The 25227-nt window shown below is 32.8% G+C and overlaps 1 protein-coding gene across 9 annotated transcripts in view; it reads left to right on the forward strand.

The window, feature by feature from the left end:
• Positions 1 to 231: 231 nt before the first annotated feature.
• The window catches only part of Sobp (Sine oculis-binding protein), a 72129-nt gene continuing 47133 nt past the window's right edge, over positions 232 to 25227 (forward strand). Inside the window, exons 1-3 of one of the 9 annotated variants that reach the window (XM_067771224.1) lie at positions 232 to 295; positions 1279 to 1435; positions 12102 to 12424. In XM_067771224.1, coding sequence (XP_067627325.1) covers positions 12224 to 12424 — 201 coding nt within the window. In that variant the 5' untranslated portion in view covers positions 232 to 295; positions 1279 to 1435; positions 12102 to 12223. Of the gene's footprint in view, positions 296 to 1278; positions 1436 to 7271; positions 8295 to 12101; positions 12425 to 25227 lie in introns of those variants that run through there. The other 8 variants (XM_067771223.1, XM_067771227.1, XM_067771226.1 and 5 more) reach the window with 8 other exon arrangements.

A 25227-nucleotide genomic window follows, 5' to 3' on the forward strand; every position in this document is an offset into this window, starting at 1 on the left:
TTAAAGTGGGATAATCCTTACAAATTTATGCATACAGAATATATATGGCGTTTTTGTTGTTATTAAAGCAATAGTTTTATTTATATTAAAGCTTTTATCATTTTTTTTTTTAACTTTGAAAAAACTCCGAACACCATTCCTTCATTATATGACATTCGACTGCCTAGTCCACTGCCTTCCACTCTATTCGCAACATAACCTCTACTTAAGCTGCCAAACTATATAGTAAACAATGGTTCTGAGCGTCGGATGTGTAAATGAATTCAGCGGAAGTTAAAGCAAATGTTTGTTGCCGGTAAATTTATAGAAAATGTGATAAACGTTTAAGATATATATCTATATGTATATGAATTCAAGTGTTTGGGTTTAGTACCCACAAAAACTTTACTACATAGTAGTGCATACAAAAATCTGTTTTGTAAAAGGAAGTGCAAAAGTTCGGCCAAAGCAAATATGTGTAAATGTACAAGCAAATTTTATTAGCCCGTTTCGTCATCAGCATGCGGACAATTGGTCTGGTGTTTCTACATTAAATTAAAAAAAAATTTATATATACCTATCTATGTGTGTACATCTGTATTTTTAAAAAGCATTTATTTGTGCACATCTTTGTTCATACATATGTATGTACATAAATTAATGAAATAATTTTGTGTTCACGTAGAAATCGAAAAGCGACCTCTAGTAATAGGTATTTAAAGCAAATAAGACGGATACATTTCGATTGCTTATATTATAAGCAGAATTGGAAAGAAAAATTTTCACAGCTTATAAAAATAAAAAATCCTAAATTTTCAAGAATTTAGATCTTCCCATTGGCTGAAAGAAAAAGTTGCAATAACGTTATATACCCATTTCGAAGGTTACAAAACGATGTCTAATTGTCAAATCCATTTGTAAGACGAGTCAAGGAGAAGGAAACAATTTTGAAGTTAATTCACTTAAACACATTTCAATAAATCTGATATTGGCTCATTTACCTGCCAAAAAAGAACAATGATGCTTTAATTACACTAGTACGCTTCTGTAAGGGCCTGGCAAAGTTGTCATAGTCATAACGCCATAGTTATAATCATATTTTCAGTTAACCATATCTATAGGAATAGGTTATTGGTGCTTTAACATAAAAAATTCGATAATTTTACAAAAAAGAGAAGAAAATGCAAAATGTTACTAACAAAAGGCACAGATAATAAGTCACGTAATCGAAATGTATCCAAATTGAAAAATTAAATAATATCAAACAAAATTAAAAAGCGCTAACTCGTATACTTATAGGTTATGGATATGGCGAAAGGACCAGGTGGAAAACGACCAGGATCAGGTGGAAAACGATTTAAACTCCCTTGGTGTGACCAATTGGCGCCAGTTGGGCGACTGGCGCACCTTGTTGGACGACCATAACCGTTTAGACGGTTAAGCGCCAATTAAGTAAGTAAGTAAGGATATGGCGAAAAACCAATTTGTTGGCTATAATACCGTTTCCACACAGAAACTTAATCGAATCACAATTATATTTAATGAAATAATTAAGTTTTCCTTTTCATACAGTGTCTTCTGCTTCATTAAGCGAACATCTGTCAGCAGCCCCAAAAAAAATATTTCGTTTTTACAAAAACTAGGATAATGGAATGCAACCGTTTCCAACTTAACTATAAATACAATAACCAAATTTGTGCCTATTTTCGAAAAAGCCATATTATATTTCGCAGCAAATGCAGCGAAAATTAAATTTTGAATTTTTTCGTGTTTTCCCATTTTTCGTAAATTATTGAAAATGATTTATTTTTGATTGTCATTTGTTACATTTACAATAAAATTCGAAGCACCAAGCAAAGCCGACTGGATTTTTCACTCGATTAGGCATTCAATAAACCAATAATGAGATAATTAAGAATTTGCATTTTGTATGGAAGATTGAGTTCAATTACGTCTTTAATGTAGAAAACTTGACTAACTATTTCATTAAGCCTCTGTGTGAAGTTGGCATAAGCCCTGCAAAGTTGACATATTCATATACATCTAAAACAGCTGATTCAACCTAATGTATGGAAATCAATGTAATTGTTTAATGGTGCCATACCATAACACCTTAGCCATAGCCATACCATACCAAACAACTGGTTTTTGGTTTATTGCATACCCATAACCTATAAATATTTCATTTGGTGAATTCATAAACTTTTTGGATATTTTGTTTTTTGTTTTGGATACGTTTTCACGGAGTGACCTTTTATTTGTGGAATTTGTTCGTATTTTTTTGCATTTTCTTATGAAATTGTCACATATTTTAGGTAAAGGCTACAATAACCGATGCCAATTGATATGGATAAGTAAAAATATGGTTATGACTATGGCGTTATGACTATGCCAACTTTGCCAGGTTCTTATGGTATGGATGTGACTAAGGCGTTATGGTTTGACAAAATAGTAAAATTACATCAATTTCAACAGCTTTGCGGGGGCATATAATCATCCTTAAGTGTTGTATAATTAGAATATCATAACCTATATACTATGCTAATATAACTTCTTCTTACAAATATTGTATATGGACGTACATACTAGGTATGCCAATACCGAGATCTCGTCATACCAAGTATTCGTGGCTTGATATTTGTAATTGGGCATTAATTTAGAAAAATCACCTTTAAAGCAAGATTAACTATATAAAAGATTAACGTAACTTTGTAGTCCTCAAAAAGAATATAGCAAATATTTTGCAGAAAATAAATTTCCTTGAAAAATCTGTACCAAAAATGAAGCAATCACTTTAGCAAAAACTTTATAACTTTTGTAACACACGTAAATACTGGCAAATAGACCTGCTGAAAAAGTGAGGTTACGTTGTGGAAATCACCTTTATTATTGCATTATGAGAAATATGTAGTGAATTTTTAACTAAAAGGGATGATTTTACAGAATTTGTTGTCTTTATAAGATAAAATATACTACACTAAGCTGTTCAAAGCCTTTTTGACTAGTGTGATCCAAAAATTTACTATATTGTCGGTTGAGCCGTATACCGGCTGTAGGCTTGAAAGCCCTTTATCTCAGCCAAGTTTTTAGGTTTACAAATAAATTTTGATTTTAAATGTTTTCGACTCAAGAAAATGTGTAAAATTTTATGTTGGCACAAGTTGTTGAGTTAGAAAAAAAAACTAAAATCCCGGGTATTCGTTTGCTGGTATGGTATGTACATACATATATGTAATACCGGGATCGCAAAAATCGAAAAAATTACAATCCCTAGTGCAAACTCATAAATTGGCTATTTTCATTACTAATTATCAAGCAAATTTAAATATTTTGTAAAGCATATGCAAAAACATACATACATATCGCTCATTTACTTCAATAGTGTCATAACTCAAAAAACACAATTTTCCAGGAGAGCCATTCAAAGATTTTAACTGCCATATGTTGCGCATACAAAGGCATATTTTCATTTTTATAGCACGTGGTAAATTTTTAACTGATCACAAAGATTTTTTTATACAACATAGATCATGATATTGGGTAGGTTTATATGTTATTAACTCAAAAGTCATGTTTTTGAGTTATGACACTATTGAAGTAAATGAGCGATATGTATGTTCGCAAATATAATTATACATACATATATATATCACTTATATCTTAACTAATTTTTTGCTTCTGCAAAGCACACTTAAGAAAATATCTTAATTAAGCCACAAAGCTATATTTCTTATAGAATTATTAAATTTGTTTATTTTTGTATTTGGTTTGTCTTTTACAATATCACACTTTCTGCTATATTTATTTTTCTGAGCATATTGAATTAGTATATTTTCATAAGCAACAAGCAAGTTAATTGGTCGGTATGCATGTTTGCAATTTAATATATACAGAGATGGCGTTTCAGATCCGCTAAGCAATTAGTAAAACCCTTAATTGTGAAGTCATAACAAGTTTTCGAGTCTTAAGTTTACAACATAAAACTGTAAAAATAACAAATATTTTGTGTTAAAATCAAAGAAAAAATGTACAAACATTTATGTATATTTATGGCAGCTCTGATAGGGCTTCGAAAAGTCTCATCAACTGAAACTAAATAATACATCTAAGGAATATGTACATCTCCTAATATTTTTTCTTGCACTATTTATTTAATTATTTTCTTTTTCATACGCTTTGAATTCTCATTTTAATTTGCTTTCATTTTCATTATTGTTTTCAATTTCATTCTAAAGCCACTAAATCACGAGTAAATAAAAAAAGATATTAGAAGTAAAAAAAAAAACAATAAAACACAAACTAAAACGTAACCGAAGTTAAAAATAAATAAAACTCTCTTAAATTGAGCGCCTTGCTACTGGATCTGAGAAAACGAGAATAGCAGATTTTTCACTCACATGCAATGCCTGAAATGAGTGAGAATTACAATAACTTGCTCTTTCGTTGGCTCACTTCACCGTACCAAATTACAGATAAACACCTCTAAACGGACATCGAATGTGGGGTGTATAGTAATATATACAAAGTTTTCACTAGTATTCTCGGAACAAATTTGACGGGGGCCAAATATCAGTCTTTGCCGAATACCTTTATAGCTCATAAAGGGAGATGCTTTCTTTCTTATCTACCGTTAAGATTTATTTTCATAAGAAAGGCTGATAATATAAACAAATGAAGCAATTTGGCAATAAAATTTCCATAAATGAAATTGTTACTCATGAATACTGCCTGGTGGATTGATTTTACATTTGTTAAAAATTTACTAAATTCAGTGAAATTAGGGTTCAAAAAATGCACCGCCCACATTAAAAAAAAAATGAGCTACCTCAAATTTGACCACAAACTTGGTCATATTAATGAAAATGGCATTTCATACAACGATAAATGCGTTTTCCGTCCGTTTTAACTACAATGGGATGGTTTAGCTGACTAATAAGTGAAAAGGGCAATTTATTTTCATTTGACAACAAATATAGCTCAGGTTTTGACCACACAGTGCTTTATCGAGTCCGAGTGAGTTATGTGACATAGTGGAAATGGATTCGAAACGAAATGATCAGATAGTCACTTTATGGCACTTTTTGATTTCAGTAATTTTGACTTAATCAAAACCATTCAATAAAAACCGTTTAAGATGTAATATTGAGATTCGATAAAGGTCTTGGTAAAGGTGTTACAACTGCTAATTAATGTAGACCGGTTGAAAATTTGCAAAAGTAATTGAATACTTCGCTCACTTCAAACAATTATGCTTAAAAAAAGGATCGAACTGGTACCAGAGCTGTTGAGAAATGCATTTCCTTTGGTATAATTATTCCCATAATTTCTGCAATACTTTTTTATTCCTCTTTCTTTTATTCGATGGATTGCTTTCAATGGGCTGCAATACTCGGAGGAATGCATTCCGCAATCCTTTGCATTCCTTTTGTTTTCCAATTTTATTACTCACTTCCGGAATGCTTTTGAATTTTGTTGTTCCACAAGAGTTTGTTTTTCCAAAAGAGGAATGTAAAAAAGGATCAATAAGTCTTGACTAATATAAAGGAATAATGACTAAACAAATTTATTATTTAAAAATAAGGAATAAGGCTGCGATCAAAAAGTGTTCGTCCAGGAATGGGAATGTATGAGTCGCTCGCATATCGGGGGGATTGCATTTCATACCAGCTATGATTGTGAAAAAGTTTACAATATCAATTTGGTATATAACTACGGTTAGGCTGCTCACAGTCCCTTCTAAATTGGTCCGTTGATTTAACTGACTGGCAAAGCTTTGATGCAGTAGCATGCTGTAAATTTTTAGCATTTGTTTTGTCTGTTATTTCGAAATACCACTTTAGAACTAATATTGCCAACCTTTGATGCATATTTAAAAATCACTTCTACTTAACAACATATATTGATTTAAAAAAAAAAAAATTAAGTTAAACGGTTTTATTGAAAACAATAATTACATGAAGTAATAATAATATTAAAAGCTAGAAAATAATTAGGTAGGTCCTAGGTATTAGTCATCACACTCTTCATCAATCTAGGGCGTTGATCAGACAATTAAATAAAAGCGTTGGGCGCGTGAAATTTCTAAAAATGTGAGGCGTAGCATAACCTGATTAAGGTTCAGTTGGTGCTATATATGACTATCAATAGAATTTTTTAATTATTTTCAACCTTTTAGTCTTTATTTAATTGCCTATTATTTCTCATTTTATTTAGTTCATTTAGTGACTCATTATTACAAGGACTCTTTCCTAACAATTTGTTACAATCTAAGTCCTCAATACATAATCCTTCCAAAGACTTTACTCTACTCTGCACCACGTATGCTTGTCCCTCCTCCAACTCCAAAATATTTTGATGTCACTTCTGCCGAACTGTATGTAATATTTGTTCCAAATATGAGCCAAATCGGACATTATAGGTCACTTTCTATTCATGTATGTATTATGTGTTCCAAATATGTACCAAATCGGACCACAAATACGATTTTTTGGAATATATCGATCTTTGCGCCACCTAGCGGCTATTTTTTTCATAGGTCGCTTACTATTCTTGTATGTATTAAAATAAAAAAAATAAATGTAAGGCGCGATAACCTCAGAAGAGATCTAAGGCCGAGCTTCTCTTCCAATTTGCGTCGTGCTCCTCTGGATTTTCCCTACAAATCGACCGGACGGGACCTACATGTTTTATGCCAACTCCGAACGGCATCTGCAAGGCAGATGAGTTTTCACTGAGAGCTTTTCATTACAGAAATACAACCGGAGCGCTTGCGAAACACTGCCGAGGGGCGACCCCGCTTAGAAAAATTTTCTTCTAATTGAAAAACCTTATTTCTAAAATTTTGATGTTGCTTTGCCCGGGGTGTGAACCCAGGGCATACTATGTGGTAGGCGGAGCACGCTACCATCACACCACGGTGGCCGTGTATGTATTATGTGTTCCAAATATGGACAAAATCGGACCACAAATACGATTTTTGTGAATATCTCGATCCTTGCGCCACCGAGTGGAGTTTTTTTCACAGGTCGCTTTCTATTCATATATGTATTATGTGTTCCAAATATGAGCCAAATCGGACCACAAATACGACTTTTGTGAATATCTCGATCCTTGCGCCACCTAGCGGAAATTTTTTTCATAGGTCGCTTCCTATTCTTGTATGTATTATGTGTTCTAAATAAGAACCAAATCGGACCACAAATACGATTTTTGTGAATATCTCGGTCCTTGCGCTACCTAGCGGCAAATTCTTCATGTATTATGTATGTATTATGTGTTCCAAATATTGGCCAAATCGGACCACAGCAAACAATTTCATAAAGAATTTGGTCCTATCAACATATCATAAACATAACCTCACTTTTTCGGCAGCTCTATTTGCCAGTATTTATGTGTATTGCTAAAGGTAATACATTTTGAATATTTAATTTTTCGTACAAATTCTTCAAAGAAACTAGTGTTTTTTCAAAATTGTTTCTTAATTTTGTTGCGGAATACAAAGTTACCAAAATATTTTTGTCTAAAGAATTCTGGTAGCGGCTGATAAACAATGATTATAAGTAGAATTAAAAGGCAGTTATGTATGGTAGAAAAGCCGAACTTGTCAGAATAAGGGAAAACTTCAACGGGATGAGAACACCTGAATATTCATTTCATTATGCAAAGCTAGATAAATATGAAAATAGTTTCAGATTGTCAATAATAAAGTGCTGACATAATAATATGCAAGTGCAGATTGGTTGAGTGTAGCTCTGACGAGAAATACCATTCTTTATATGAAAAATTTAATATTAATTTTTTAGTAAATTGAATAAGAAAGTAATTTAAAATTAAAAAGAGAACAGTTCGGACTGCTGCTGTCCACCAAAGGCAGGTTTTACTGTAAACGCAAATCCCGAGTAAAATACAATATCTTTGAGTAAAACAGATAGAACGTGGTGCAAAACGCTTATTTGTAAGCGAAACCTGAGCGTGTGTGGTTGGTTGGGCACAGTATCGGTTTATGAGTAATTAATTTAAACGAATGAACAAATTTGAAATATGAGAGTGTGTTTATGTGCGTAGTATATAAATAATTTTGTTGTTAATTTAATAAATTTAAGCGGTTAATAATTGAATTAAAAACAATAATAAACAACAAAAGATCAATAAATTTTATTTGAAAGATATATTAATTTCATCTTTATTTGTATGTTCATGCCCATCAAATTCTCGAGGCAAAAATATATGTAAGTGAATATCGAAAAGCTATTTTTGGATTGAAAGAGGCATGCGTTCAGTGAAATATGGAAAATATCAGCTACAAACGTTTTTTGGTCGGTTCATATGTGTAAATGTAAAATATATACATACATTCATATGTACATATGTATGTATGAAACTTTTAACATAAAAGTGAAAAGATGTGGATTTGAAATGCATTTTGTTATATATTTTTTTAATGAGTCAAAATTAAGAGCTAATATCAGAAAGAAAATGAACCAAAATCTTTAGCGAGACGAAAAATTTAAAACAAATTTAAATAACAATAAGAAAAATAAAATAAATAAAAAGTAAAATAGAATAAACTAATTGGAGTATTATTAAGTTAAACTCAAACGAAATAAATGTGAAATAATTTAATAAAAAAATAATAAAAAAAAAGTTGAAAAATAATAAAAAATTAAGTTTATAATGACAAAATGTTTAAAACTAGAAAAAATTTAATACAAAATATAGAATAAAATAAGATACATTATTAAATATTAAAATATAGTTTTATAAATACCACAATTCAAAATAAATAAAAATTAAAAAAAGTATTAATTTAATGAACTAAAACAAATAAACAAAACAAAAGGAAAAAGTTAACATCATAAAAGAAGCAAAGTAAACAAAATGAAATCAAAAATATAAACAAAATAAGATAAAATAGAAAACAAGGAATAACGGAACTTAAAAAAATAAAATGTACATGTAATAAGAAACAATAAAAAAAAAACTGTAAAAAATATGCACAATATAAAATAAAAACGATTGAATAAAGAAATAAATTATAAAATTGAATAGCAGGAAAAAATTGTATCTACTTATATAAAAAGTTTAATAAAAATAATATAAAATGAAATAAAAAGAGAAATAGATAACAATAAGAAAAAAAAACGAAATTGAAAAAAATTAAGTAAAATAAAATAATATAGAAGAGAAAAATAAAATAAAATCATATAGAAAAATATATATAAATAAAATAAAATTAAATAAAATAAAGTAAGATAAAATAAAGTGAATAAAGTAAAAAACAAAAAAATTAAGTAAAATAAAACAAAAAAGTAAAAAAAAAAATAAAGAAAAAAAAAATTGAATGAAATGAGATTAAACTAAAATAAATAAAATAAACTAAAATAAAACAAAACAAAAAAATTAGAGGTGGTATGCAGACTATCAATGCTTAGCATTACGGGGGCCCTGAAAACAACCCCGACGGCCGCATTGTATGCCATTCTGCACATTCCATCTGTAGACATGGAAGCAAAGAACATTTCGTTAACAACTGCAACCAGGCTCGGTGCCTCGGGGCAGCTTTAGCGCCGACCATACGGCCATAGAAGTATAGCGTCATTAATCACAAGACGAACAGACTACCTGATTCCCTATCCGCGCTTCGAGGGAGATCTTAAGGCCACAATAGAGGTGGACGGTTGGCGCAAGGGTGCTCAAATGGTGGACGAGGCCATACATGTGTACACAGATGATTCGAAAGTAGTGGAAGGAGTAGGGTCTGCGGTATACTGTGCTGATCCGGAAATCAACAGATCCTACAGGCTGCCGGATTACTGTAGCGTTGTCCAAGCGGAAATATTAGCCGTAACCAAAGCAGTAGAAACCCTGGAAGAGAATAGCTTAAGCTGCAACCGTGTTAACTATTATATTGACAGTCAAGCAGCAAATAAGGCAATAATCTCGCGTAGCACAGTATCTAAATGCGTGTTAGAGTGTAAGCAGTTTCTGGAGAGAATCGGGACAGGGAGAAGCATACATCTATATTTGGTCCCAGGGCATATGGGAATAGATGAGAATGAAAAAGCGGATGAACTAGCTAAAAAGGGCGCATCTCTTGAAGCTTGCTCCGTAGACGTCCCAATTAGACTGGGCTAGATTAAGCGAAGGCGAGAGGTGCACATGATCGACCAAGCGGGAGGAGCTTGGGTTCAAGCGCGGGGCTGTACAATGTCGAAGATTATGTGTAGGTCTTGCAACCTTGGACTAACTAAGTTGCTTCTATCATTAAAAAGAGAGGACTGAAGACTCATGACGGGTATTCTGACTGGATACTGCCTTCTGGCGTCACATGCCTTTAAATTAGGCTTGGTCTGTGATAGCAGATGTAGGAAGTGCGGGTTAGAGGAGGAAACGATCGAGCACGTTCTGTGCTCGTGCCCTGCGCTTGCCAGGCTAAGACTACAGCTGTTAGGGGTGATTTAGCTGTCAGCTCTTGAAGCAGCGAGTGGCTTAAGTACCAGGAAGCTTCTAGTATTTGCCAAGAGGACGGAGTTATTTTATAACATAGGTCCTAGTTTTTGATATGGGTAACACTACGAACTCATTCAGTCTAAGTGAGGTCCTCATGGACCGGCCAGTTCAACCTAACATAACCTAAACAAATTAAAATAAAATAAAATAAAATAAAATAAAATAAAATAACATAAAATAAAAATAAAATTGAATTAAATAAAACAAAATACTGTAAAATAAAACAAAAAACAAATAAAATAAAAGAATTATTAAATAAAATAAAATAAAATAACATAAAATAAAAATAAAATTAAATTAAATAAAACAAAATACTATAAAATAAAACAAAAAACAAATAAAATAAAATAAAATAAAATAAAATAAATCAAAATAAAACAAAACAAGAAAAAAATTAAATTAGATAAAATAAAACAAAATAAAAAAATAAAATCAAGTGAAATTAAATAGAATAAAATAAAATTAAATGAATCAAAATATAATAAAAAAAATAAAACCAACTAAAAAATAAAAATAATATTTAAAAATAGTAAATAAAATTAAATAAAATAAAAAATTTAAATCAAAAAAATTAAATGAAATAAAAAAGTAAAATGATAAAAGAACAAAAATACTTTACCAAAAAAAATTAATACAATTAAACAAAATTTTGAATAATTCAAAGGTATAAAATAAAATATAAAATATAATAAGGTATAATTTAAGTGAAAAACTCAATAACGAAGCAAATGTAGGAAAACTTATAATAAATAAAAAAGTAGAGAATCAAATAATGAAGATAAATTGAATAAGTAATCAATATTCATTTTTAATTTAGTTAAATAAGAGAAACAATGGAATAAATTAAAACAGGTAAAAAAACTAAAAAAAAAACAATAATAGAACTTGTATCAATAAAGGCATACAGTCTGAAACAGAACTAAAACGACCTAAAAAAAGTCTACATACTGAGATATATACATACCTACATATGTGTATAACTACATAAGTATGTACGCATATGTAAATATGTATGTAAAATAAATTTTAAAATCCGAATCTTTGTTCATTTTAGCTTTGGCTGCCAACAAACATTAAAACCGACTATTCTATAGCATCATGTCATTTATTTCAAACTTTTTTACATTTTTCAAGTGTTGCCGCGCGTTATTCGATACTTGATAACATTTCGACAAAAGTATTAAGTTACCTTAAAGTTGACGGGTAGGCAGACATGAAACAAATGCACGCAAATCAATGTGTAAAAAGATACGTTTGCTCAGTCAGGGGTTTAAGTGTATGTGTGTGTGTGCGTTAATTTTGTACTGGATTTATATATGTATATACATGCACATATGTATACAGTCGTTCTCAAGTAGAATAAAATACCAACAAAAATTAAAAAAACAAGAAAGTCAATTCATATAAAAATTCACAGCTAATTTGTGCGCTTAAAAACAAATAAACATATTTTTGGTTAACAAAATTTTGTTCGTGATTTTTCTTTTGAATATTGTATATGAAAACCAATTAAAATTACAAAAAAAAAGTGTTATAATTTTCTTTTTTAAGTTTTGTAATTCATGCAGATTAAATAAAATGTTTCATTTAAATGTATCTCTAATACTTTACAGTGCTTATAATGCTTCAGTTGTCAATTAAATCAGTACGTAACGGTAGTGTTTGTCAATAAAACCACAAAGAATATTCTTGTGAAAAAATTGTAGATAATTATTTATTATCTATATACAAAAGTATGTCCAAAAAATCCACACTTTCAAGTGTTGTTGCGAAAATAAAAACAAAAACAGCTACGGCACATGTAGAAAATACTATAAAAACACCAACAACATTAGCACCAAGTACTAATTTAAACACAGCTGTTAATGATATTACCAACACGATAACAATGCAAGCGGTCAAGATAAAAAAGGAATTGCCCAGCGATGAGATTAAGGTAAGTGAGGGCTGTGCCAAATACGTTTTATAAATCTAACTCAATTATAATCTGATAAAAATTTTGATATATAAGTAGTACCAAGTAGTAGAGAACGCTCATCTTCAAATAGTATGAATCTGTTATTTTAAAAAGCACAAGTTTTAATCCTACGAAGAGGGGATGTGATGTTTAATGATTTTGACGAATATTTGTAGCCAAAGTTCAAGTTCAAAAAAGAATCGTAATACTTGAACAATTTGTTTTATAAGACACACATATGTATATATGCTTAAAGTGAGCCGAAATCGACAATATTTTTAAGAATCTCAATAATTTTTCAAATAATTTTTTTACAATGTCTTGAGGATGCATCATTTGTAAGTTATAGCCTTTACGATGCTCTTCAACAAGTAGTACTCTTGAAGAGACTGGAAGCTCGTCCTTTCCAACCTTCCGAACAATTAACACTGTGGTGCTTCACTCTGCTAACCTTGCGAAGACTAAGTACCCATAGTAATCATCATTTAGCTCAGTCGATTCTCTCTCGAATATAAGAACTAAAAACTGATATCGTTTTGATCATAAGTTTTGAGTCGTAGGCCCGGTTTTCGATGCGAGTTTTCCAGTTTAAGTTGATTCGAGTTTTACCCTGACACTTTGGCCGCTTGAACTAAGTTGAGCAGCAAAATTGTATGTAATCGGCCAAAGCTACAAGGTATATTCTAGTCAACTTTAACTGAAGCTTAAACCCATTGGAAAACCCGGGCCCTGCACCTAGTAAAAAAATCTTAGTAAATAACGGACACCCTATTATGTATTTTATATAGATGTCTAGTTAAACATAACATTTTTTACAGCTATTTTATTTTTCTTACTTTTACCTTCTAAAAGACATTTGTAAACAAATAAAATATATCTGCTGTCAACATTTTGCAAGAACAAAAAAAAGTAGCGTGCGCAAAAAAGTGTAAAATAAAGTCTTTGCTGTTGAATATATCCATAGCCTATATAGGTATAAGCATTACAAGACGGTGTACCACCTTTTTTTATAGTCAGCTGAGCAGAGCTCACAGAGTAAATTAACTTTGTTCGCATAACGGTAATCCGTAACGGCATAAACTAATCGAGATAGATATAGAATTCTATATATCAAAATGATCTGGGTGAAAAAAGAAATTCATTTAGCCATGTCCGTCCGTCCGCCCGTTTGTCCGTCCGTCTGTAAACACGATAACTTGAGTAAATTTTGAGGTATCTTGATGAAATTTGGTATGTAGGTTCCTGGGCGCTCATCTCAGATCGCTATTTAAAATGAACGAAATCGGACTACAACCACGCCCAATTTTTCGATATCGAAAATTTCGAAAAACCGAAAAAGTGCGATAATTCATTACCAAAGACGGATAAAGCGATGAAACTTGGTAGGTGGGTTGACCTTATGATGCAAAATAGAAAATTAGAAAAATTTTGCACAATGGGCGTGGCACCGCCCACTTTTAAAAGAAGGTAATTTAAAAGTTTTGCAAGCTGTAATTTGGCAGTCGTTGAAGATATCATGATGAAATTTAGTAGGCACGTTAAAGAAAGATAAAGATAAAAGAAAATTTCAAAATGGGCGTAACTCCGCCATTTTTCATTTAATTCGTCTAGAATACTTTTAATGCCATAAGTCGAACAAAAATTTACCAATCCTTGTGAAATTTGGTAGGGACATATGTAGATTCTATGACGATAACTGTTTTCTGTGAAAATGGGCGAAATCGGTCTTAACTAATCGGTCTTAACTAAACTTAGTTCACGTACTTATCTGAAGTCACTTTATCTTGGTATAAAATATGGCCGAAATCCGACTGTGACCACGCCCACTTTTCCGATATCGAAAATTACGAAAAATGAAAAAAATGCCCTTGGAATCTTGGCAGGAATACTGTTCGTGGTATGACATATATAAATAAATTAGCGGTACCCGACAGAAGATGTTCTGGGTCACCCTGGTCCACATTTTGGTCGATATCTCGAAAACGCCTTCACATATACAACTAAGGGCTACTCCCTTTTAAAACCCTCATTAATACTTTTAATTTGATACCCATATCGTACAAACACATTCTAGAGTCACCCCTGGTCCACCCTTATTGCGATATCTCGAAAAGGCGTCCACCTATAGAGCTAAGGCCCACTACGTTTTAAATAAACATTAACACTTTCATTTGATACCAATGTCATACAAACACATTCCAGGGTTACCCTAGGTTCATTTTGCTAAATGGTGATTTTCCCTTATTTTGTCTCCAAAGTTCTCAGCTGAGTATGTAATATTCGGTTACACCAGAACTTAGCCTTCCTTACTTGTTGTAGAAAAAATCAATTCCAATTTAAGTCCCTTCTAGACGTACTTATCCGCTCTATAATAGACAATTAAATATTATATTGTTTGATAAATACAAAAAATATATATGTTAAACATATGTATGTATGTCTACATATATACATTAGGGTGGTCCTTACCACTTAAATTAACGATTGTTGTAGTCTTCCTCCTTTAGACGGTAAAACGTAGGTCACAAATGTTACATATACATTTTGGTCCCGCTTGGAAACGCTTTAGGTGTGTTGTACTGGAGTCCAAACTTAGATTACCCCAAAAACTGAACTTTAACCACTGTGCTTACCACTTAACTGTTTTTTATCGGGACCAAAATATATATGTTATATCGCCAACGAAAGTATTACCGAGTTTGTGGTATCAAAAATCAATTTTAGTTTTATGGCCGAGCCACAATGAAGTTTTTCATATAAATGTGTTCAACACAATCTTATGCCTTCCAGTAACATTGCCACAATCAACCAAAATGTCGCGTTTGTAAATATAAAGGAACTTCAGACTTGGCAAATGAAGTTTATTTCGCCTTGCCCATTCCCAAAATTTTGCGAAGCACTCTTGTAAACATTCTCACTATACAAGAAAAATAGTTCAGAATTTTGTGCAAATGGTCTAGCATCATTGCATTTGCAAACTGGTGTAGTATATTTACACAACACACTAACAAGGTACACAGCTATCCATTTGCTACGTCATGGCAAATACACAAGATCAAAACCCGTAGTTTATTTTTTCAATTTTGAATAGCAAATTAACAACTGTCAAAACAAAACAAAAAATGCAAAGAAAAAATCGAAAACGCAAAAAAGTTGTTCACAATTCCTAGCTTTCACTTGTTATAGCAACGTTTTCAACACCAAATACACAAAATTCTGAACTCCCTTATTTTGTGTTATATTCAGTTGTTAAATTGCAATTTTTAGCTGTGAAAAATTGTAGAAAAGTACCAACAAGTGGGAGAAATAATTTCATTTGCAAAGTGTGAAAACACCCTTAGCCATATCAAATGTCAAATTCTTCTTCAAATGCTTTGCTTCCAACAAAAGTTGGAAGATGGCTACTTTTTCAAGTTAGATGGCGCTAGTGTCGCTCGATCAGCCATTCTTCGTAAAAATACGTGCAATCTACTCATGATGCATACGATTGTTTTAAACGCATTTATATGAAAAACTGCTTATGTGACGGGGCTTTAATGGGTTTCTATACAACAATCTTAATTTTGACCCCTGTGCGACACCCCTTAACCATCTCCAATTGGGGCCAAAATTTATATGTGATATTCTGAAGGGATGAGACTGAAAAAAATCCTTTATTTAGACTATAAGGACCACCCTGATTTACGTAAATTAATGTAAACTACAATAACTTATTTTTCATTTGAATACTATTGAAAATTGTAAGGCTTTTTCTAAAGAGTTTTTCACGCTTCTTACTCATAAAGAATCCGTAAATTTATTACTTTGACTTTTATCGTATTTACTCGCCATGTCAGTGGCACTGAGCTGGCAGTGGTGTTATTGTTTGCATTAAATTTGTCGCCAATTTATCGTTTCACTTTCTTTTGATAAATAACAAAAAAATTGGAAAAGCAAAATAATATAAAACGTAAAAATAAATAAACTCAAAACAGAATATGCAAATATTTTTCAAATTATATTCAATCTACAAGCTACAAATTGTAACGTAGGTAGGTGATACCATTTGTAGCGGTCCCTATAATAGGATAGTTAAGATGAGCTTCCAAAATGGCATTTTTTGGATTTTATTTCTATATATTGTGACGAATATTAGCAACGCTAAGGGTTACTATCATCTCTAAGCCAATACTAAGCAGTTACTTGAATGCACATCAAGAAATCAATCATTATGTCTATACATATGTCCATACAATCAGCGGAGAGGAACGCACAAACACATGCATATATCTGAGGTACTCCCAAAAGTAGGCAATCATCTGTGGAAGTATCACTCACATATACACGCGCATATGGCCAAGCGAGAAGCTATAATAATCGTGCATCTGTAGTTATAGCTAAGACATTTATAGCTGGTAAACGAGTAGTAAATTCTATAAATAGAAACGCCTAGAAGTATGTGAACGAGACATCACAGAGTATAAAAGGAGTTAAAGCGGAGTAAGCAGTAATCAGTTTGATTAAATCACGCTATCTGTTGAGAAGTAGAAGTGTTATTGTGAGAGTAGTCTAATAAAGACCATTTTGCATAATTGAATATTGGAGTTATTTATTCAATAATTTAGCGATACAAACGTTAGTAAAAGGTTGTAAATAAGAGGAATTTGTTTGTTTGTGATTCCTTGCAAACCCAATTTTCAGAGTAAGTAGTTGAAAACAAGTATTTGCTTTTGTTTTGAAACATTTCGTCTTTATAGATATTCCATCGTCACGGGCGGGACAATTGTACGCAATATTTCATCTATATTGACAAAAAAAAAAATAAATAAATACTTGGCGCGATTTACCTCCGAGGAGATAAAGGCCGAGCTTCAACATGGACGGGATACATTTTAATGCCAACTCCGAACGGCATTTCCGAGCAGATGAATATTCACTAAGAAGGTTTTTATGGCAGAAATACACTTCGAGTTTTTGCCAAATCACTTGCGAGGGGTGACCCCGATTAAAAAAAAACCTTTTTCTAAATGAATTAACTTTTTTCTAAATTTTAAATGTTGCTTTGGCCGGAAGTTGAATCCAGGACCCTCGGTGGGGTAGGCGTAGCACACCGCGGCGGCCGCCTTTGTTGTTGAAACCTTCTGATAAAACCATAATCTAAAATGTATGTCAGTGTCAGGGGTGGGAGATGTTCGAATTACAACCATTTCAAGAACTTTTTAATAGTAAACAAAGGTTTGGAATATGGTTCTAAGGCTTTGATTCATATTTGAGGGCCATGAAAAAATTGGCTTCATAGATGTCGTGTTTTGATTAAAATATCTACTGGACTTAATTATTTCATATCTCTATGAGGATTGTAAGGCGTGTTACCAATGTCTACTTATTTCTGGTGTATCACAAATTGTTTAAAAACTTTTTCAAAACAAGCTATTTATATCTAATTGAAATTCTAAAATCAGCACTTTACTCTAAGACTAAAAAGTGGCATTGAAAATTGGTTTAAAGAATGAATTTAATATTTTTGGGTTGATTAAAATTTTTAGCAAACATTTGTATTCACACTGCCACCAGTTTTATAAAAATAATTATTTCCCCACCACGGTTCACATTCTCATGGAATCTCTCTTTACGGTTAAAACATATGGGGTTCATTCTAAAATTTAAATTTGAGAAACGATTTGGCACAGCGGGGTAAATGTGGCTAAGGGGTGAAAGAAAATAATAATGTATTTTTTTGTTGAGCAAATTAAGGACATTTGAAGCGTTTTTACATGTTTATATGTATACTTAAATTTCTGTATAAAATTTAAAACCACTGTTATGTGAGCCTAACTCTTTAGAAAAATTAAGATTCTATACAAATGAGTATCGAAACAGGGATAATGTGCATCTATGTACTTTAAACTATGGGAACAAATGAAAAACCAACTTTCCAAGGTATACACTTAAAGAGGATGGCACCGCCCTTATGTTGGATATCGCGGATTCCTCCTAGAAAACGCAGTCGTTAACGTTAGGGAATTTGTTTATGGCACGTTAAACAACTAGGGTGTTCTCAACTCGAGATAATTGTTAGAAAACTACACTCGACTCCATTAGAAAACTATTGCAAATACAATTCGCTTTACGATACCATTAAAAAAATACATATGATTTCGATTGGAGACTTATAATTTTTCTCAATTTTTTTCAATTTTGATTGGAGAACGTAATATTTCTTGAGTCGTCCTCTAACAATAGGGATTCGAAAACACTGGTAGTTATCTAATATTCATCTAACTGCAGGTGGCATTTGATATAATTTAAAATGTGTATTTCTACAAGAAATACATTTTTCGATATATTTGTGTATCGATTCCTCTTCTTCTCTTCTATGTGTATTATCGTCTACTCTCGGTACTTTACATTCGATATTTATTTTGCACCACTGTCTGGCTCTGGCATAAATGCTCACCATGGAATAGCTAATAGCAAAATAGTGACCTCTAAAAAAATAATATAGAATTATGCAGAAGATACTAAAAAAAAATAAAAAAATAATAATATACATATATTTATGGCAAACGCAATGTTTAGATAAGTTGAAAAACAAATTTATAATACAAAATACCACATACCTTAACGTTGCTCATGTTGGATATCACGAATAGCTTTCAAGCGGCAACGGAGCCGATATATTTTCGAAAAATATTATTTTCAAATATATATCGACCCAGTTATCAGCTAGCAGGCGATCTTATCACCGTATGGTATGAAACATCCCTCGGGAATGATTCCATTGAGCTTAAAACACCCATATGAAAGAGGCGTTGCTGATTCCTTTCGTTTGATGACTGTATTATAAAACACGAAACCAAACACATTCCGCTCTATAACTCGTTAATCTATACTGATACAGCAATAAATTTGCTCTGTGTTGAAGTCCTCAAGCCGGGCCTTCTTGGTCTTAAACCTATTGGACTACCCTGGCAAGAACAACGATGAAAGTTGAAGTGGTTTGAAGATAGTGGTTTCTGGGGTATATACGCACATACAGACGAACAGACAGACAAAAATTCTCAAAACTGTTGATTCGGGATCATTGGGTCTAATAATAACTCATATCATTGTATAGACAGCGACTTGTTACAACTGCATTGTAGTATGTCTAGACTTTTCAAACGCAAATTAATTTTTGAAAAATTTCTTAGGAAAGTACTTACCTCCACACCCAGAAGATAATTGCCTAGCCCGTGCTTCAGGGCCTCATTTCGAACAATTTTAGAAGTATAATATATCCCTACCAAGTGTGGATTACATATTAATGCCAGAGTCAAAGCAATGTTTTTTTTTATAAATTTTTTCAAAAAAAAAAAAAAGATTTTTACCTTATTTTTTAGATTTGCTAAATAGAAACCGGTTTTTATGAAATTGACATTTTTCTTGGGAAAGATTTCTATAATCGAATACCCTAGAATATACATATAGATATGGAGTTGCAATCGCAACTATGAATGAGCTTAAAATCAGTTAATATCTTGATTCTTGTAGTAAGATAAAAGTGATTACTTTATAGAATTTCTAAAAAATTTGAACCGGTGCTTTTTGAAACAGTTTCATTTAGTTTAACTCTGTGTAGCGAACAGAATTTTGTAATTGAAATTTAAGTAACTTCCCGATAAGCTACAAGCTTGAAACTTGGATTATAGTTCAGAACCCGATGACAATGCAATAATAAGACAAAAATCGTCGCTAGGTGGCGCAAGGACCGAGATATTCAGCTCCGATTAGGCGAAATGTGAGGCGTAGGATAACCTGATTAAAGTTCAGTTGGTCTTACTTATACATATATTAAAAAATTATTTGCAAAGACGTGAGCGGTTGACTATCAATAGAAATTTGACGCGACCCACGCTTCTATTTATTTGTGTGATTAAGGCCCTAGATTGATGAGGAGTGTGATGACTAGTACCTAGCACCTACCTAATTATTTTCTATCTTTTAGTATTATTATTACTTAATGTAAGTATTGCTTTCAATAAAACCGTTTAACTTAAAAATTTTGTTCATATTATTTTATATAAATTGATAGTTCATCTGTTTAGCATAACTTTCTCTGTGAAATTATGATGTAAAATATACATTGATATTCTTTAAGTATGTTAAAAAAAAATCCAGCGTGGTGTGATGGTAGCGTGCTCCGCCTACCACACCGAATGCCCTGGGTTCGCACCCCGGACAAAGCAACATCAAAATTTTAGAAATAAGGTTTTTCAATTAGAAGAAAATTTTTCTAAGCGGGGTCGCCCCTCGGCAGTGTTTGGCAAGCACTCCGAGTGTTTTTCTGCCATGCAAAGCTCTCAGTGAAAACTCATCTGCCTCGCAGATGCCCTTCGAAGTCGGCATAAAACAAGTAGGTACCGTCCCGCCAATTTGTAGGAAAGTTTAAAAAGGAGCACGACGCAAATTGGAAGAGAAGCTCGGCCTAAAATCTCTTCGGAGGTTATCGCGCCTTACATTTATTTATGTTAAAAAAATGAGCGATGTCGTGGAATCCGATTGTTGTCGGAATGGGATTTGAAACCAATGAATATTGCTGCAATCTATCTAAAGCATTTTGGGTTGAATTATGTTTCTTTTTGGCCTATAAATCCAATTTGAACATCAAATAAAAAATTTTATAATTCATAGCAGAAATATATATGGGTTTCAAATCCAATTCCGACAACAATCGGATGCCCCTGAATATCTTTTTTCATCATGCTCGTCTCATTGACTTTTCGAATGTCATCGTTGACGTTATTGATCTCTTGCCGATCGATTATACTCTCATTGTCTTTCGTTATTGTTTATGTTACAATTAAAGCAGAGACAAAAAAAAAATACAAAATAATACAAACAATAGCGCATAGAAAACTTAAGTAAGAACTATTCTTGTACAATGTGTATACATACTTAGTTATGTACAGAGATCTGTATGATAAATGCTCAGGCTATTTTTACGGGATCATCTAGTAGCTATAAACTCACACCACATGTATACTTTGGGGAGGATCGCGCAAACTAAGCAAGAGGCGTTTCTAACAGATTCACACATGTTATATGTAAATTTATACAATAAATATGTTTGTGTTCACTTTCAAGTAGCATTTTTTATACTCAGCGTGCTTTGCACAAAGAGTATATTAACTTTGAATGGATAACGTTTGGTTATACAGGTACAAAGGAATCGAGATAGATATAGACTTCCATATATCAAAATCACCCTGGAAGCCCAAGTAGCTATGTAAAGCTGTTTTGATGCCATGTAACTCGTCTAAAAACCTACGGAATATTACGGTCAATGTATTACAACCAGTCAGAGTTGTTGATAAAATTAAGAATATTCGGGATTGCTATCACATATAACCCTCTGAGATCTTCTAGAAACGGGGTTTCATGGAACCTTAGCCGGGCTCTAGCTAGAGACGGGCATTTACACATAAAGTGTTCTACTGTCTCCCTGGCATTTGAATCTTCGCAGCTTCTGCAGTAGTCGTTATACGGAATGCCCATCTTTTCCGCATGCGTACCTACTGCCCAATGACCGGTGCAGACTGCTATCAGTTTGCGTGTGTTAGCCCTGGATTTGTTCAGAAGACTTCTCGTCCTCTTGCCATCATAGTTTGGCCAAATGGATTTTGATATTGGACAGGTGGTGATGTTATTCCACTTTGTTTGTGCTTTCTTCAAGTAGAAGCTTTGGTTATTCCCTTGGCTACTGCTAAGTGTATGCCTACTTCGACACTGGTTATTTCTTCCTTCATCTCCGATGAGCCCCTGCGTGCTAGCTCGTCGGCCTTCTCGTTACCCTCTATCCCCCTATGACCCGGGACCCAGATATCAAAATCATCAGTAACGAAAAAAAATTTGATTGAGCCATGTCCGTCCGTCTGTCCGTTAATACGATAACTTGAGTAAATTTTGAGGTATCTTGATGGAATTTGGTATGTAGGTTCCTGGGCACTCATCTCAGACCGCTATTTAAAATGAACGATATCGGACTATAACTACGCCCACTTTTTCGATATCGAAAATTTCGAAAAACCGGAAAAGTGCGATAATTCGTTACCAAAGACGGATAAACCGATGAAACTTGGTAGGTGGGTTGACCTTATGACGCAGAATAGAAAATTAGTAAAATTTTGGACAATGGGCGTGGCACCGCCCACTTTTAAAAGAAGGTAATTTAAAAGTTTTGCAAGCTGCAATTTGGCAGTTGTTGAATATATCATGATGAAATTCGGCAGGAACGTTACTCTTATTACTATATGTACGCTAACTAAAAATGAGCAAAAAAAATAAAATTTTTTTTAAGTCAAATTTTAACAACAAAATGGGGTATCTTTACAGTACATAAGTAGATTATGTCAACACTCAACTCCAGTAATGATATGGTGCAACAAAATACAAAAATAACAGAAAATTTCAAAATGGGCGCGTCTCCGCCTTTTTTCATCTAATTTGTCTAGAATACTTTTAATGCCATAAGTCGGACAAAAATTTACCAATCCTTGTGAAATTTTGTAGGCGCATAGATTTTCTGTGAAAATGGGCGAAATCTGTTAAAGCCACGCCAAGTTTTTATACACAGTCGACCGTCTGTCCTTCCGCTCGGCCGTTAACACGATAACTTGAGCAAAAACCGATATATCTTTACTAAACTTAGTTCACGTACTTATCTGGTATAAAAAGTGGCCGAAATCCGACTATGACCACGCCCACTTTTTCGATATCGAATATTACGAAAAATGAAAAATTATCATAATTCTATACCAAATACAAAAAAAGGGATGAAACATTGTAATTGGATTGGTTTCTTGAAGCAAAATATAACTTTAGAAAAAAACTTTGTAAAATAGGTGTGACACCTACCATATTAAGTAGAATAAAATGAAAAAGTTCTGCAGGGCGAAATAAAAAACCCTTGAAATCTTAGCAGGAATACGTTTCGTGGTATTATATATATAAATAAATTAGCGGTATCCAACAGATGATGTTCTGGGTCACCCTGGTCTACATTTTGGTCGAAATCTGGAAAACGCCTTCACATATACAACTACCACCACTCCCTTTTAAAAGCCTCATTAATACCTTTAATTTGATACCCATATCGTACAAACAAATTCTAGAGTCAGCCCTGGTCCACCTTTATGGCGATATCTCGAAAATACGTCCACCTATTGAACTAAACCCCACGCCATTTTAAAATACTCATTAACACCTTTCATTTGATACCCATATCGTACAAACACATTCTAGAGTCACCCCTGGTCCATTTTCATGGCAATATCTCGAAAAGGCTTCCACCTATAGAACTAAGGCCCACTCTCTTTTAAAATACTAATTAACACCTTTCGTTTGATACCCATATCGTACAAACGCATTCTAGAGTCCCACCTGGTCCACCTTTATGGCTATATCTCGAAAAGGCGACCACCTATAGAACTAAGACCATTTCGTACAAGCAAAGTCTAGAGTCATCCCTGGTCCACCTTTATGGCGATATCTCGAAAAGGCGTCCAACTATAGAACTAAGCCCCACGCCCTTTTGAAATACTCATTAACACCTTTCGTTTGATACCCATATTGTACAAACACATTCCAGGGTTATCCTCGGTTCATTTTCCTACATGGTTATTTTCCCGTATGTCACCATAGCTCTCAACTGAGTATGTAATGTTCGGTTACACCCGAATTTAGCCTTCCTTACTTATTTTTCAACACATTTTGTGTATTTTTCGCCGTCTTTAGATTTGATCTGCTGTCTATGCACAATCCGAGGGGTATCGACCTGTTTATGCCCAAAACGTATTTGAAGAGCATAAAATTGCAGTCGCAAGAACTTATATGTAGCTTTAATACATACATACATACATATGTATAGGTATATTGTTCTGGATTAAAAATAACATTTTATATACGGAAAAGTGGAATTTTTATTACTAACGCTTACTTATTAAGCAACGCATTTAATTAGCAAGAAAAGCAAGCATTTGAGTGGCTGGGGAAGACCATATGCATGTTTTTTTATTGGAGGGAATCAATGTGGCTGACTTATAGCATCGCGTTACACACATTCTGTCCTATGAACCAAATATACGTTTTCGGAAAGGGGAGAAAAAATAAAAATACACGTGTATATAGTTTTTTGTAAAAGTAAATCGCGGACTTAGATATATGTATGTATATATATGTGTATGTGTTTGTTCAAGCACTGCTATTTAAATTTTATGTACTTTCAAACTTTCTATGGTTGAAAAAAAAGCATATCGACATCTCTTTTTTCTTGAATAAATATAGTATTTACTGACCAAAAAGGTTACGAAAGCGGCATTGTTAGAATGACCATTACTACAAAACAGGCAAAAATACTGTAAATAAGTATCATATTCAGAATGTCCTTGTGCCTTTTTAAATGTAAGAAAATGGATGTAATTTGAAGAGGAAGTTTTTACAAAGTAAAAGCTCAGCAAATATCATATTACAATAATTCAAATGCATTCAATGTATTTATGTATTTACATACACATGTACATTAGGGCGGGTCGATTTAAAAATCGCTCATTGCTCTGTAAAAATCGTATTCTAGGGATCAAAATAAGAAACTTTGCCGAAGGAACCATACCTCTAAAACGAATTCTGATGTCCCCCCCTTTGGGTCGAACTTTTGGGTAGGGGCAATTCAATTCTACCTGCTGTGTCTTAAAAAAAACAACACAAGCAATTTTACGATCTGCAATTGTGTCACAGTGATACCTTCACTTTTTTAAAATGGTTGA

Source organism: Eurosta solidaginis, chromosome 3, assembly GCF_040869045.1.
Source record: "Eurosta solidaginis isolate ZX-2024a chromosome 3, ASM4086904v1, whole genome shotgun sequence".
Taxonomy (NCBI): Eukaryota; Metazoa; Arthropoda; class Insecta; order Diptera; family Tephritidae; genus Eurosta; species Eurosta solidaginis.